Source organism: Tenrec ecaudatus, chromosome X (genome assembly GCF_050624435.1).
Source record: "Tenrec ecaudatus isolate mTenEca1 chromosome X, mTenEca1.hap1, whole genome shotgun sequence".
NCBI lineage: Eukaryota > Metazoa > Chordata > Mammalia > Afrosoricida > Tenrecidae > Tenrec > Tenrec ecaudatus.
Window position 1 is genome coordinate 89,792,362 of NC_134548.1, and position 16,713 is coordinate 89,809,074.

A 16,713-nucleotide genomic window follows, 5' to 3' on the forward strand; every position below is an offset into this window, starting at 1 on the left:
AACACAGAAAAATGTCAATTCAAAAGAAAGCATAAAATAATAAAAACTAGAACAATTAAAAATGGGTCAAAAGGAAAAGCAAATGGTAAGATAATACATTTTAAACTAACTGTATCTGCAGTTAGTTTACTTTCCAATACACTCTGTTTGAGGACAAGACTATTCACATCCCTGGTCAATAGTTCTAGGTAGTTCGGTGAAGGTGTAATCCACATGGGGAATTTGCGAATGAATTTTGGGCTTTCACTGTCATCCATAGCTTTCTGCGCATTGTGTGTTTAAATTTGAAGCTCTAATACAGTTTCTTCCTCTGGTTTTGTATTTCATTATTACCATCCTTGTATCACATTGGCTGATGTGCTCCTTCCATGTAGACTTAGCTGAGACGTCAATTAAATGGGTCATGCTTTCAGATAAGCCGTTAAGTCCCTAGACACTGTTTTTTCTACTAGCTGACACCATGCACTTTCTCCACCACACTTCTCTGCAGCACCCATATTTTCAGTGATCACTACATTAGGGCAAAAATCCAACAAGTCTAACTCATAAGAACTAACTGTTCTTAAATTAGGGTTTAAAATTAAGTATGAGCTCAAAATATATTCACATATTAAAGGTTTCTATATATTGTAGGTCCACTTGAGAGGCAGGATTATCAGGTTCTTGAGTAATGATACAGGTAATCTGTAAGGGGCATCTGGTATTTCTAATAATAATATAATTAATCTAGCCACTAGTATGTAGTTTAAAATACTAATGAGGAAAGAAAAACATACATACATGGAAAATCATATTAAATGAAATATATGGAATGTTCACATATACAGATGAGAAACTTAAGTGGTGGGCCACTGCCTAAGGAAACAAAGAGGGTTAGACACAAGGCAAAAATATTTTACAATGCACATTCACTGAGACAAATATATGCCTGCAGAACTAAGACGTGTCTCAGAAAACAAAGGAAATATTGAAATAATAACTATATGTTAGTATTAAATTGTTAGTTTTTGGACAATCTTAAAAACAAGAGATTTTAAATAAAGTTCCAAGATTTTTCAAGTCCATGATGTTGAGATAGCAGTAACTTCCTTCTTCTCTTTCTAGAAAGTTTTACCTTTAAATCCAAAGGAATGTTTCAATTCCTTAAATCTACAACCGATATATTTTAGGTAAGGTCTAGTTCATTTACAGGAATTTCCCAATTGGATTCTTCTGATGTGGGCTATGAAGAATACTATACACAACTTCAAGCATGGGTCATCAAGGGCAAAAAGGAAACTCTGTTTAAAAATATCATGATTAGCAATGTACTACAGGGTGGAATCTCTTTTGGGGGTCTGTGCAAGTAATGTTAAGTGTTTTCCTCGGGGCAGGCTGTCCCTTCCTAATTTACCCATTAACAGAAATAGAATCACTTTTTCTGAGACAGATATATTCCACCACCACCCCTCCACTGGTCCTAAATGTCCATTGAGATTTATGTAACATCATTGTAGGAACATCTATTAAATTGGAGTATCCGTGAAGCAATGCTATGTGGCAGGAACTCCTCAGAAGAATTGTTTTTTTGAGGTGTACAAATGAGGGAGTAATAAATGATTCTTAAATAAGAGACACACCACAACATTGGTTGATAGGCCATATGAAATGAGTACACAATCTGAGAACAGATGCAAAATTTTGTCTAGAAGTTTATACAATATTTGCAGTTTCATGATATTTTCCCTTTTGAGATTGACTACTTTGCTCAACAAAATGTTCTCCAGGATCATCATGTTGTAAAGTGCTTTGTGGTTTCCTCAATGTTTTTTAGTGATGCATGGTATTCAGTTATGTTTGTACAAAATTTTCTTTATCCATTCTTCTATTAATTGGCATTTTGGTTGTTTCCAATATCTTGCTTTTGTGAACAGGGCTGCAATGAACATGGATGGTGCACTCCCATGTCCACTGCAGAAGTGTTAACAATGGAATACTAAAAAGTTTGATAGTGGTTTGTTAATTTTGTTAGTCTTTTGAAAGAACCAATTTCTTGTCTTGACCTTTCCATTGTTTCTGTTTTCCAGTTCATTTACTTCTGCTCTTATCTTTCATTTTCCCTTTCTTATTTAATGAGAGTTTATTTTACTGGTGTTCAAGTTAAAGATGCTAGGATACGGTGCTGACTTTAGTTTTGTCCTCTTTTTTTCATATATGCATTTGTTGATATAAATTTTCCTTTGATATCCACATTTGTGTTGTCCTAAAGGTTTTGGTATGGTGTGTTTTCATTCTTGTTTCAAGGAATTTTAAAATTCCATGCTTTATTTGATCTACTGCTAAATTGTTTTTATGGACTATGCTTTAACATTTCCATGTATTTGATTTTTTGCTTTTTTCCCCTAGTGTTTATTTTTTTAGATTTGTACTGTTGCAGTCTGAGAAAATAGGTTGCAGAATCTCAATATTTTAAAATTTATTAAGGCTTTTGTCCTAACATGTGGTCTTATGTCGATAATGCATTATGTGTGATGGTAAAGAATGTGGACTCTACTGTTGTCGCATTTAGTATTCCATATAGCCCTGTGTGTTTATGAGGTCGAGTTGGTTGATTGTGCTACTTAGTTCTGATATGTTTTTAGTGAGTTTCTTTCCTGAATGATGTATTTTTTTTAGAATGAGGTATTGGAATCTCACATGATTATTGTCAATCTATTTCTCACTTCAGTTTTATGAAAATATGATTAATGTATTTTGGTTTTCCTTTCTTTTAAAAAAAATCACTTACTCAGCTCTTCTACCATGTTATCTAACTCGGTTGTCTTGTTTTTTCTCTGTGGTTTCTAATTTTTCCAATCCATTCCTCTTTCTGTTGAAGATAGCTAAATATCTTTTCTCCAGAGTAATTTCTGTGTCTGGGTGTTTTTCAGTTGTTTATTTCTGTTTTTCTTGATTTGTGGGTGTTGCGATTGACTGCTATTTCTGCTGTATCATGGTGCAACTATTAGTATCAAGTAGATTTCTGGGCTGGGTGAGGGTAGTTCACTCTGTCATGTAGTACAGGAGAAGGATGATGGGGATCGGAAAACAGGTGTTGGTCAAAAGGTGAACAAAGGAGAAAAGTAAAGGGGAAATAGGGGATGGAAGAGATCATTAAAAAAAGAAAAATATGCATAAAATCAGAGAAAATGTATTATAAAACATGCAATAAAATTAATAGATGTTTAAAAATATGTTTCAAGAGGAAAATGGAACAAGTCTGGCTATATGGAGTAAACACATTGGTATAGATAAGCACACTATATCCAGGGAATTCAGGACAGATAAAACCTTCAGGAGTAGTAGAGGGATAGCGATATGCCGGTAGGGGGATGGTGATGGTGGGTGTGGGGGTGGGTGAAGGAGGACAATGGGGACACTCATCACAAGGTTGGATATATAGTCCCCTTCTAGGGGGACAAATAACAGAAAGGTAGGTGAAAGGAGATAATGGACAGTGTAAGACAGGAAATAATAATATATAATTGGTCAAGGATAAATGAGGGTAGAGGGTCAGGGAGGGAAGGAGGGAAATAGGGAGCTGATACCAAGGGCTCAAGTAGAAAGAAATTGTTTTGGAAATGTTGATGGCAACATATGTACAAATGTGCTTAATATTATTCTATGTTAGATTGTTATAAGATTTTTTAAGAGCCCCCAAATAAAATGATTAATTTTTTTAAAGAAGAAAATGGGAGAAAGAAAAGAAATAGAAGGTGGGGAAATGAGGAGAATAAACTTACAATCATGCGGGTGCCATTCTTGTGGGATGGGTGCTGCACTGGCTTGTATTGTGCAGGCAGAGCTGTTGCCATATTGATGGGTTAGGTGCTTCATGGGCCAGTATAATGTGGATTGGTGGTATGTGGGTCAGGTATGTGTTGTAGGGGTGAGGCTAGTCAGTGTGGTTCATGGGGGAGGGGCCAGGCAGAGATGTGTATTGGGCCAGGGCCTGGCAGGGTGGCAAGTGTAACTGGTTAGGCCAGTCTGGATGGGGGCCAGATGGGGTGCCTGGCTGGGAAGATGCCTCCAAGTCATGTGTCCCCTCAAGCAGGTGCCCAGTGGCCTGGCTTTCATGGGCAATGGTGGTGGGGTTTCCACCTGAGTTTGGAGTGCATTTATACTGGGTGACAGTAACTGATAACTATCTGGGAAAGGCCACCAGTGATATCTGCGGTCTGTGCTGCAGTTCGGAGTGTGGGAGTGGTACTAGAAGAGGAGGTGCTCTGTCAGCAGCATAAATAAGGACCACGTTGAGTATATGTGCAGGAGTGACCAGAGTTGCTGATCAATGGGAAAGGGAAGACAGAAGACTGGAGGCAACTCATGGTAAGGATGCACACTGGGGACACCAGTTGCTGCCAGCAGAGTTCACCAATCCCACATGTTTGGCTCCACTCCCTTCTCCCTTCACTGTGCCCATCCCATGGATTCTGTGCTGAAGGGTCCTAGGTCCATTTAGCTTTAACCAAGTTCTCCTGGTTTGAGTGAGTCCCATTGTTCCCTCTGTTTTTCCTGGTTTTTTTTGAAGAGAGATCTCTCTATGCTTGTTAGATGATAATCATACTCCCAGAAACCACCTCAGTTTTTAAATGATTGTCTCCCTGTTTATGTTGTTAGACAAATTTCCTTGGACTATTTTTTGTGTGGATGTTTTTGTTTCTCCTTATTCTGAAATTCCAACCTGACATAAATCATTCCTTTTAGAACTGTTTCACATATTTTTGGAGATTCTTCAGATTTTTTGCTCTTTTTATTGATTGCTCTCTGGCAGGTTGTTAGAGATTTTTCTTCAAGCTCACTTATTAAGCCTCCCATTGCTTCAATTCTACTGTTTTGCTCTTTCAAAGTGTTATCTAATTCTAATATCTGAGTATCAATCTTCTGGAATTCTATTGGGAGTTGTTGTATGCTTTCTAATTTTGTGTTTATTTCATCTGATTCTTCTTGTAGTTTTTTTTTTTGCTGGATTATTCTAGTTTTTTTCCTGTAGTGTTCTTGATATTTTCCTCCATCGAATGAAAGTATCTGAGAATTATTTTTCTAAATTTCTTTCCTGATACGTTATCAAATAACATAAAGAGATTTTTAAAAATAAAGAAGGATAAAGAAAGAAGAGAAAGAAATTATAATCCTAAATTAGCACTGGTAACTCCAGAGTTCTCACAGCCTCTCAGGCCATTGAGTTGAACACCTGCTGCATCTGCTGTCTGGGCTAATTTCCCTGTGATTCCAAGCCCTCTAGCACTGCCCCCTTTGATGGGAAAAGAAGCCGAAGCTGGCTCAACCAGAAACAGGGTCCCAGAACCCATGAATATGTGTACTCTGTCATCTGGCTGGTTAAAAAAAAAAAAAAAGAATCCAATCCAGCAAGGCCAATTTCAAGGCCAAAATGCATGTATTTTGTTATCCCATTGGTTCAAAAACAACCCCAAGTACACAACATTGGGTTTAGTACTGAGGTCCATGCTGTTAGTGTTGTCTACTTAGATTTTCTTTCTTTCTTGTTCTTTTTTACCCTCAAAAATTGAGGGCTCCAAAATTTTCCTCGGAATCTGTATTCTCATGTCTTTGTCGAAGAGGGATTATTTGGTATGTTTCTACGTCGTCACATTTATCAGAAGTTGACTAGTCACTTTTTGCTTATAAAGATTTTTCTAGAGTTTGATTTGTCTTTTTCATTGAAAATATTTCTATAACAAAATTTGCCATTTTAACAACGTCTAAGCATAAAAAGCAGTGACATTAGAATCACTATTTGTGTAACCGTTGGTACTATCCATTTCCAAGTCTTTTTCATTGCTCCAAATAAAAACTCAGTAACCCTTAAGACATTGTTCTCAATTCTCAACCTGTACATTGATTTTTACCATGTAAATATAAGCCCCTATGTTAAGGTAATTTTCCCCCCTCTTAGGTGTTTAGAAAACTTTAATCCTATTGAATCAACAGTCATATTATAAGGACTCCGAATTTCAAGTTGTTAGGCTTTTTAAATACTAAGGGAAACTATTCTGATTATTGTCCCTATATTGCTAAGATTTAATTAATGGATATATCAGAATGACTATACATTTTTATACACTGGAAGTGAAAATGGTTAGCATGTTTTAAATGTATGATATTAATCGTGGCTAAATGACACAATTTATCATCACATAGGGATAACACAGACAAACCAATCAGCTTAGTATTCTCTAACAGCAAAATGAGAAATAGGACAGAATTTTTTTGAAATTGTGCAGAAAGCCTCTTTCAAGCTCTGAATATTTTAAAAATATTTCTGTTGCGGTTTTTGATGACAATGAAAAGGTTAATATGCATCTGTGAAAAATAAGCCATTAAGAAGAATTCAAGACAATCTTTCTTCCAATGAAATGCTTTTGGGATCTATGAATTACATTATCTCTCTTTTCCTCATTAAATCTTGATTACTGTGCCAGATGTCTAGAAAATACGTTATTAAATGACAGAGGATGACAGTATAGAGCAGTGGTCCAGTAACAGCTTTAAAATCAATTTTCACTTTTTCCATGAACTATTTTTAAAAATTCTCCTTTAGCTGGGAAAGTATGAGTTGGGACTCAAACTTGCTTTCCTTTTCTCTGAATGTTTCCTCACAAACCCCTACTCCACTGTTCTTCCATAAACAGCTGCCAATCACAAGGCAAGATTCAGTCATCAATCAATGGAATTGTACCTCATACAACCTAACAAAGACTAAGAGGAAGCAAAATATGGTTTATTTGGGTTATTATATTAGAAATTAACATGATTGAAATGATGCAATAGCTTCTGCAGTTTGCTTAATGAGTTTTGGTTATGCCTTATACTTTCCCTGTACATCAAATTCACTTTCATTTTCTTCAGCAGCATCAACAGAAAATATTGGTTGAAAAAAATAGATAAAATTTGAATATTCATATTGATAAACTTTTAAACAATTGGACTTATAATACAGGACCATATGAATATAAACATAATTTATATTATATATATTTATATATATATTATATATCTAACTACTCAGCATCTTGAAGCCTTCTTGTCTCACCAATACAATACACCCAAACCCACTGCCATTAAGTGGATCCCAACTCCCAGTGATTCTAGGTAAGGTTCCCCAGGCTGTAAATGTGACATCACCTTCTTTCTTCTATAGAATTGCTCGTGTGTTTGAACTGCTACGTTAGCAGTGCATTTGGCAGCGCCACTGCACAAAAGATTGTTGTAAACCAAACCCACTGCCACTGAGTGGATTATGAGTCAGATCAGCCCGATAAACACTCAATTCAGTGGTTTCTTGATCGTCATGTATTTATGTGTGCTGTGTTAGTTGTCGTTAAGTAAGCTCGGACTCATAGAGACCCTGTGCATAACAACAACACACTACTTATTCTCATAATTGTTATGTAGTTCCTTCCAACCTGAGGGGCTTTTCAGGCAACGCTCTACCACTATTCCTAAGGTTTTCAGTCGGTCTCTATGAGATGATTCCTATAATTCTTCTTTGTTTAAAATCTCCCTTTCTTAAAATTTTTTTTGTTTTTAATCGTTTTATTAGGGGCTCATACAACTCTTATCACAATCCTTACATACATCAGTTGTGTAAAGCACATCTGTACATTCATTGTCCTCATCATTCTCAAAATATTTGCTCTCCACCTAAGCCCCTGCCATCAGCTCCTCATTTTCCCCCTCCCTCCCCACTCTCCCTTCCCTCATGAACCCTTGATAATTTATAAATTATTATTTTGTCATATCTCGCCCTGTCCGATGTCTCCCTTCACCCACTTTTCTGTTGTCCATCCCCCAGGGAGGAGGTCAGATGTAGATCCTTGTAATTGGTTCCCCCTTTCCAACCCACCCTCCCTCCACCCTCCCAGTACTGCTACTCACACCACTGGTCCTGAAGGGATCATCTGCCCTGGATTCTCCCTTTCTTTAATACTATCTTTATTCTTTTTCTGAATATTCTTTAAATGGTTCTATTCTTTCCTCCAGCCCCCATATTTAGATATTTCACAAGGCCCAATCCTTGTAAGTCTGTCTCTCTTATTTTTTTAATTTTAAATTGTTACTCACTTAAGTAAATATTTTAATTTTATGAATAGGTAGTTTTTAGTCTTAACATGGCTCCTGTATTTCTGCTTACATCTTAATCTCTCTTCTGATTTCATATTATCATTTCAGAGTCATATTATCCAGGGGCCTGCTAAAATGTTCTAAATGGAAGTCCTGCCACCACCTAAAGCTCAACATATACAAAACTGGATTAATTTTAGTGCATTAAATGACCCACTTAATATAGTGCCACTGAAAACCCAAAGTGCACTTTGAAAGGAAGGAAGAGGGTCAGTCTGACTTAACAATTCTAAAGTTTATATAGAGGAATCAATGGACTACAAGAGCTAACAAGAATAATAAGAGTTCTACCCAATATTAAGATATATTAAAAACCAGCAGTTGTAGCCATGAAATTGTAAGATAATAGGAATCCACAGTGTGTATGTATACATTTAAGTATACATGAATCCATATATATATGGGTGTGAATATATATGCATATATATACATATACAATAAAGTCACTGGAGAAAAGTCAGCATATTTAATAATTAGTTGAGGGGCAATCTGTTAAATGAAGCCATAAGGATACCAGAATGGCACAGTAAATTAAATGTAGTATAAGGAAAGGCTTTTAAATCATAATATTGAAGCAGAAATCATAAAGGAAAACATTTTTAGATTTTGTATAAAAATTCCAAACAAAATCTAGCCTCATATGAACTTATGATCCAAATTAAAAGTAACCAATGAACTCGAAATATAGTATTAGAATCCTGATATGGGGGTATTTTCCTTCTTACCCATTATTTGTAATTTTGTCTTTATACTATTATGATTGTATCCTTACAAACTTAGAGAAATTTTGCTCTTTATGATTTTCTGTTGGGTTTCCCAGCTGTGAAGCACAAGAGGAGTGGATGCATAATGATAATAACGGACACAAAGGGATATAGGGGATATGATACAGGGGTTGCGGTGGGTGACGGGAAGGGAAAGGGGATTTCGGGAGTAAAGAATGAAGGTGGGAGGGGGAGGGAACCCTAGAACGGACTTAGATTGCACAACTCATTTTAAAGGCGATTTGACCATGGAGGGGGTGCTCTAAGATTGATGTGGTAATGATCTTACAATTCTCCTTGATATGATTGCATGATTGAGCTGTTGAATTGTATGATATGTAAACTATGTGTCAATAAAAGTGTTGGGGGAAAAAAGAAAAAAACAAAATGGATAAAAGCAAAATCATATTCTCTCTCTAATATGCACACGTGCAACTATATAAATAAATACATATTGCATGATTCCATTTATATAAAAATCCATAAAAGACAAACACATAGAGACAGAAAGCAGATCAATGGTTGCCTGGGGCTGATGGTGGGAGGTAAACCTTACTGCAAACAGATTCAAGAGAAAATTTTGTATGAAAATATTTTAAAACTGCGCTTTGGTGATGCTGATGGTTGTACAAATGCAAAATTTATGAAAAATATTGAATCAGAAACTTACACTAGATACATTTTATGACATGTAAATCAACCATACTACAGCTGTTATAACATCTGAAAGCCATCAGAAGCGAATTACCTGTTTGAAGTCAAAATAAATATACATTTCATAGGTAAGTGGTATAATTGTGTGTTGTTTGAATTACCATATAGAGACATTGTAAGGTTTTAAAAAGATGATGTAGTCTAATTTTCTTATTTTTCACACAGAGAAACTAAAACCCTAATAGTTAATATTTCCTCTCTGCTAATAAGAGAGCTAGGATTTACAATTAGTTTGCCGGGGGGTTGGCAAACTCTATCATACTCTTTCATGACAGTGCACATATTATGCTCTCTACATAACTTGACTAGAATTTCAAAGAAATAAAAACACAATCATATACTTAAGTATAATTTATGGATTATTGAAATATACATAATTTATAAATGTGGAAAATCACTATTTTGGTAGATGAATGCTCTTTTTTTGTGATTACTTGATGTGAGAGACTGAGGGGGAGATATTGAAAATAAATTTTATTTTCAAGTGCTCGACTGAATGCTTTGAAAACATTCTATTTTATCCACTGTAAGCTTAAAAACAATAAAAATGCATCTGATTTATAAAGGTAATTATTAAGAGGTGCAGCATGTAAGTACCTTGAGAGCTTCCATCAGACAAACAGATGGATACGTCATCATTTCTGTCATTATCCTCTCCAGCGTCAGGCCCGGCTTCCTCTCCCGGTGGGAAGGTAGACAATGAGGCAGACTCAGGCTGCTCAGAGAAATCAGCAGGGCCTCCTCTTGGAGGTGGAACTTCAATCCCCATTAAACGATATTTTCTTCTTCGATTCCCAATCCAAGTCTTTACAAAAGAAATGTAAGATAAAATTATGAAATCATAAACTGATTTATACATGGCAATAGAACAGTAAGTATTCTTACTATTTAATAAGTTACAATAAAATAATGGTTTTCTTTTCAAATGCCTTATTCGAAGAAATATCCAATTTTCAAATTTTCAAGACACATGAAGTCCACTAGCAGTGTAATTTTGTTTTCTCTTTCCCCCTTTCTTACCTGGAGAAAATAATTCAACAAACCTTTCAAAAGAAAAGGAAATCGTTTATTTCCCCTTAGGAAACAATAAACAGTTACAATTGTAGTTCATGTTCCCTTTCTTATTTTTCCATTGCATATAAAAACATAATTTTTACCTTTGTTTGATTCTATATTAGTTGCCTTCATATTCCAAGAATTCAGAAATATCATTGTGTTAGATTTACAGCCATTATAAAATAAATTGATATTAAAAATAGTTTTAAGGTCACAGGAATTTGTAAAGTAAGCCCAGAGGTTCCATGTATCCTTAACTCAGTTTACACAATTTATTTTTTATAAAATTATAGTCCTATATAAAAATAGGAAATTTATATTAAACCATATTTATTTCTAAAGTCTTATTATCATATAATTTTTCCTACCATTTCCACTCTGCCTGATTCCTGGGCACCATTAATCTGTTTTCCCTTTCCACATCCTTATTATTTTAAAAATGTCATAAACTGGGACTATACAGCATAATTTTGTTGAGATTCACCCATGTTCTTTGTGTTGAAATAGTTTTTGTGTTGAAATAGTTTTCGTGTTTCATCACTAAAAAGTACCAAGATTTGTGATGTACAAAAGTTTGTTTAACTATTTAACAGTAAAAAGACATTGCAATTATTTCTAGATTTTTAACCTATTATATCAAAAGCTCCTATAAACAATTGTGTACAGATTTTTAATCTTTAAAAATCTATACTTTGATTTCTCTTCAAATAATATAAATCTTTTGCTTTTTAAAAAAATTGCAATAAATTAAATAAGGGTAAGTCAAGGGTTTCCTAAACAAAATTAGCAAAATGTGACATTATTGTCTGAAGGTAGTGTTTTCATTTTCATAAGATTTTCATGAAGAAATTCTGAACTCTTTAATTTTCACCATGTCAAAATGCCAATTTTACGATCTTCAAAGAACTAAAATCATATACCTTTGATGTGTGGAAACAAAAAGAACAAGGAGGAACAAGGTCAGGACGATATGGTTCATGGTGTAAGACTTCCCAATAAAAATCTCCTAGGGTAGCCTGCTGCCCTAAAAAAATGAGCAGGGACATTCATGTGATGGAAAAGAGTCTCTTGGTGATATTTTCCTGTCATATATATTTCTTACCAATACTGTTTTTCCTTTTTCTTAAAACTTCTTCATAATAAGCACCTATGACCCTGCAGTGTTCTTCTAGAAAATCTATCAAGATTACTCCTTTGGAGTCTCATACTGAACGGGGCAGTGGCCGCTACCCATTCCTGTACCACCCAGCCATCGATGGATAGCAACCAGCCAAAACTGCCTTCAAATGTGCTAAAAACAGACTACCCTTCAAAGAAAAACTAAAGGGAGTTCTTTGGGCAGAGCACCAACAATAAACAAAATCCTAAGATTGGCATGCCTTACGACACCACCCAGAAGTCAACTTAGATATAAATATGTCCAAAATAAAATAAATCTCCAAAATTGAACATAAGAAACTGCATTTATCAATGAAAATTACAAAGCAAATAGAGTGATTAATGTAACTATGGAACTTTTAAATAGAAAGGAAGTCAAGTAGATTTCAAGATAGAACAGATGGCTTTAAATTAGGCAGAAACTAATGAATTGCAGGATAACCTGAAAGAAAATGAATAAATCTCATCAAAATATAAAAGAGGAAAATCAAATTCATTTAATAATCATTAAACAGTTTTTCCATACTCTATCCAGGGTCCTGTAGAATATTTTAGAGCATTTGAGGGTGGTAGCTGGGTATGATTTAATTCTTCTGGTCTTCGGGTTGTGGAGATATAAATAGTCTAGTAGTCATTAGTCTAATTGTTTTCATGCATCTTTGATTTTCTTAACTCTTGGCTCCAAATATATCCATGAACATGGTGGAGTGTACATGTCTAAGTCAGGAAATTTAGACATAACCGAACACTTTAAGAATTTAGTTGCTGTGCCTGAGGGCTTAGATTACAGTTTCAGGGGACAGACACCAAGGTAAAGTTGTTTTTTTTTAAAATCATTTTATTGGGGGCTTGTACAATTCTTTTCACAATCCAAACATGCATCCATTGTGTCAAGCACATATGCTCATTTGTTGCCATCATCAGTCTCAAAACATTTGCCTTCTACTTGAGGCCTTAATATTGACTCCTCATTTTCCCCCTCCTTCCCCCCCTCCCTCATGAACCCTTCCTCATTCATAAATTATTATTATTTTGGATATGATACACTGTCCGACGTCTTCCCCTGCCCTCTTCTCTGCTGTCCACCCCCAAGGGAGGAGACCATACGCAGATTCTTGTAATCGCCCCCATCAAAGTCAAGGTCTATTCCACAAGGCAGTGCTCTACACCTACACCCACATTGCTTTATAGACAGTAAACGACAAATAGTTACATCTAGATGGCCATTCATGAACTTTTAAGACCCCATTACTCTTCACCAAAGTAGGATATAGAATACCGACATTGTCGCTTATGTTGTGCCAATTGACCTTTGTTTCCCCTGAGGGTACAAGTGACCTTGGTGTTCCCTGAGAGCTCCGGCCTAGTGACTTATTCAGGCTTGGTTATGTCTAGAAGTTTCTATAACTTTCCCCTGTATGCTCTACCACATAGTTATATTTCCACTGAAAGTAAATATACGTGTACTAATTTCCCCTGTTATCTATATCGATATCTATCTAGCTATCTATCTATCCATGGGTAGAATCCTTGAAGAAATTGCTTGGGGCCATATCTGAATTCCTTTAGCTCCACAAGGGAGAAGGGAACCCAACTCCACATCTGCCTTTGGGGCAAAGGTCAGACGTGACTCCAACCTCCATCCTTCTTTATCCTAGTCTGACACCGAGTATACACACCAACAAAAAATTCCTTTTTTCTGCAGCAACACCTTTTCTCAGCTAGGCAGGAAAGGGTGTCTCTCTCTGGCCTTTATCATCTCAGTCAAGTAGTACCTTGACCTCTGCTCCTTTAGCTTTCATAAGTGTCCAAATGTTTCAACCAGCTGATGAAGCACTAGAAGAACTCACTCATCTATGCCAGGAAATTTGGAAAAGAGCTACTTGACCAACTGACTGGAGGATAATCATATTTGTACGCATTCCAAAAATTGATGACTCAACAGAATGCTCAAATTATATAATAATATCACATGCCAGTAAAATTCTATTGAAGATTATCCAGCAGGGGTTGCAGTAGTACATTGACAGGGAGCTGTCAGAGGTTCAGGGCAGATTCAGAACATGGAACAAGGGATATCATTGCTGTTATCAGATGCATCTTGGCTCAAAGTAGAGAATAGCAGAAAGATGTTTATTTGTGTTTTATTGGCTATGTGAAGGCATTCAACTGTGTGGATCGTAACAAAGTACGGATGATGACCTTGAGAAGAGCCACAATTCCAGAGCGCTTCATTGTGCTCATGCAAACTTGTGCATGGACCAAGAGGCAGTGGTGAGACGGGAACAGAGGAACCCTGCAGGGTTTCAAGTTAGCGTGTGTGTGAGGATTTCATCCTCTCACCATACCTATTCAGTCCGCGTGCTAACCAAATAATCAGAGAAGCTGGCTTATATGAAGAATGTGGTATTAGGATTGGAGGAAATTTTATGAACAACCTTGTATGCTGAAAGTGAGGAGGGCTTGAAGCACTTGTTTATGAATATCAAGGATTGCAGCCTTCAGTAAAAATTACAACTCAATGTAAAGAACACCAAAATTCTCACAACCGATGAATGGAGAAAAGGTTGAAATTCTCAAGGATTTTGTCTTGCTTGGATCCATAACCAATGCTCATAGAAATAGCAGTCAAGAGATCAAATGATGCAATGCATTAGGTAAATCTGCTGCACTAGACCACTTTGGAGTGTTGAAAGGCAAGCATGTTAGTTTGTGGACTTTTGTGGACTAAGGTGCACTGGACCCTAATCTTGGTATTTCCAATGACCTCAAATGAATATGAAAGCTGGACTTTGAATAAAGAAGACCAAAGGAGAAGCAATGTGTTTGAATTGTGGTGCTGGAGAAGAATATTGAAAGTACCATGGACTGCTGAAAGTACAAGTAGTAAAGCTAGAATCTCCTTAGAGGCAACAATGGTGAAACTTCAGCTTCATACTTGGGGCATGTTGCCAGGAGAGAACAGTTCCTGGAGAGGGACATCAAGGACGGGGGCAGCTAAGCAGAGGAAAGCCCTCAAGGAGATGGATTGGCACCACCCTACAACAATAGGCTCCAGCACGAAGAACTATTGTGAGGATAGTGACATGTTTCTCTGAGCATAGTGTCATCCAGGTTATTTCATGTAATGAGCTGTTTTGAAGATTTATTGTTATTTTTGTAATACTACAAAATATTTTATTGGGTGTATCAGCCTGGGAAACCCACAGGCACAATTCTATTTTTCCTTAGGGTTGCTTTGAGTCAGAATTGACTCAATGATAGTGAGTTTTTGTTTTCTTTTTGTTTTTGTGTACTGTAGTTTATCAATTCTTCAATCAATGGGCATTACATTAATCAAATATACAATGTGATTTTTCCATTACTATAAACCTAAACTAAATAATCCTAAGAAATAAGTCCTCTTTCCTTATCCAGCATGCCCTTAGTGACCATTAATATACTTTGATGTATATGTTTTCCTGTTTTTGTTTTTTTTAACAAGTGAAGTCCAACAGTATTTATTCTTTTGTGATTATTCCCTTTCAGCATAATGTCTTCAAGGTAAATCCATATTGTAATATGTATGAGGAATTTGATTTTTCTTCTGGCTGAGCAATATTCCATTGTATACATGCAGCACATTCTGTTTATTCGTTCATTCAAGAATGAGCATTTATATTGTTTCCACATTGGGCAAGTGTGAATAATGCTGTAACGAACACTGGAGTACAAATCGCATTTTGAATCTCTGGCTTAAAGCCTTTTTGTCCACACCAAGGCATGCAATTACTGAGTGATAGGGTGTTCTACTTTTAGTTTTGGAGGTACTGCTACACTGATTTTTGTTTTTCACAGAAGTGGTTCCATGTTGCATTCCTACCAGCAAGGGTTTCAATTTCCCTACATCCTCATGAATATTTGCTATCCTCTGTTTTGTTTTAATTTTTCTTAGTCTTCTTATTGGGAGTGAAATGAACATCTTTCTATGTACTGACTAGACATTTGTATATTTTTGTTGGTGAAATGTGTCCTTTGAATTTCTTTTAATAAATCATTTTATTGGGGCTCACACAACTCTTATCACAATCCATACATACATCAATTGAGCAAAGCAGCCATATACATTCATTGCCCTCCTCATATTCTGCTCTTTTTTTAGAGTTGTAAGAATTCTTTACATATACCCTATATAAATCCTTTGTCAATTTTGTCATTTTCAAATATTTTCCCTCCTATCTTGTGGTTGTTCAATGTATAATGCTATGGCCCCGAGCATCAGAACAATTGTGAGGATGGCACAGTACTGGGTGGTGTTTCATTCTGTTGTGCATAAAGTCATTATGGATATAAACGGACTAATTGGCACCTAACAACAACAACAACAACAACAACAACAACAACCATTTATAGCACATCATGCAATGTTTTAAAGCTTTCATTTATGCTACTCACCAACCACAGCATAACAATTATTGAAAATGTCTTACCCGCACTATTTCACAGTCAACATTTAATTCAGTTGCAACTGCTTCAATTTTCTCTCTACAAACAGAGCCCAAACTGGTCATGCCATTGTCCCAGTACTTCTTAAGAGTGGCTAAGTCTCGGTCACTGAACTGAGTACGATCTTGTAGCTGTAAAACAGATTTTTTTAAAAAAGTAAGATTATCAAAGGAAAGAATGTTATATGAAGAATCATTAGGGTGAAATATGCTAGGTTATATTCAACACAGAATAGTAACTAAAGTAGTTTCATAATACTTTTCCCCTGCACAACATCTCTATATTTTAATTTTTACAGAATTTTATTGTGATATAATTAACATGTCATACAATTCAATAATTGAATCTTATTAAGAAAGGTGATGCAATCAAC

General features: G+C 35.8%; 1 protein-coding gene across 2 annotated transcripts in view; it reads right to left on the bottom strand.

Annotated features, from left to right (window-relative positions):
* Positions 1-16,713, bottom strand: part of HDX (highly divergent homeobox) — a 246,619-nt gene that overhangs the window by 44,160 nt on the left and 185,746 nt on the right. For both annotated transcript variants that reach the window (XM_075539089.1, XM_075539088.1), the window contains 2 exons: positions 16,325-16,471; positions 10,239-10,446 (listed from right to left, as the gene is read on the bottom strand). In XM_075539089.1, the coding sequence (XP_075395204.1) occupies positions 10,239-10,446; positions 16,325-16,471 (355 nt within the window). The remainder of the gene's footprint in view (positions 1-10,238; positions 10,447-16,324; positions 16,472-16,713) is intronic.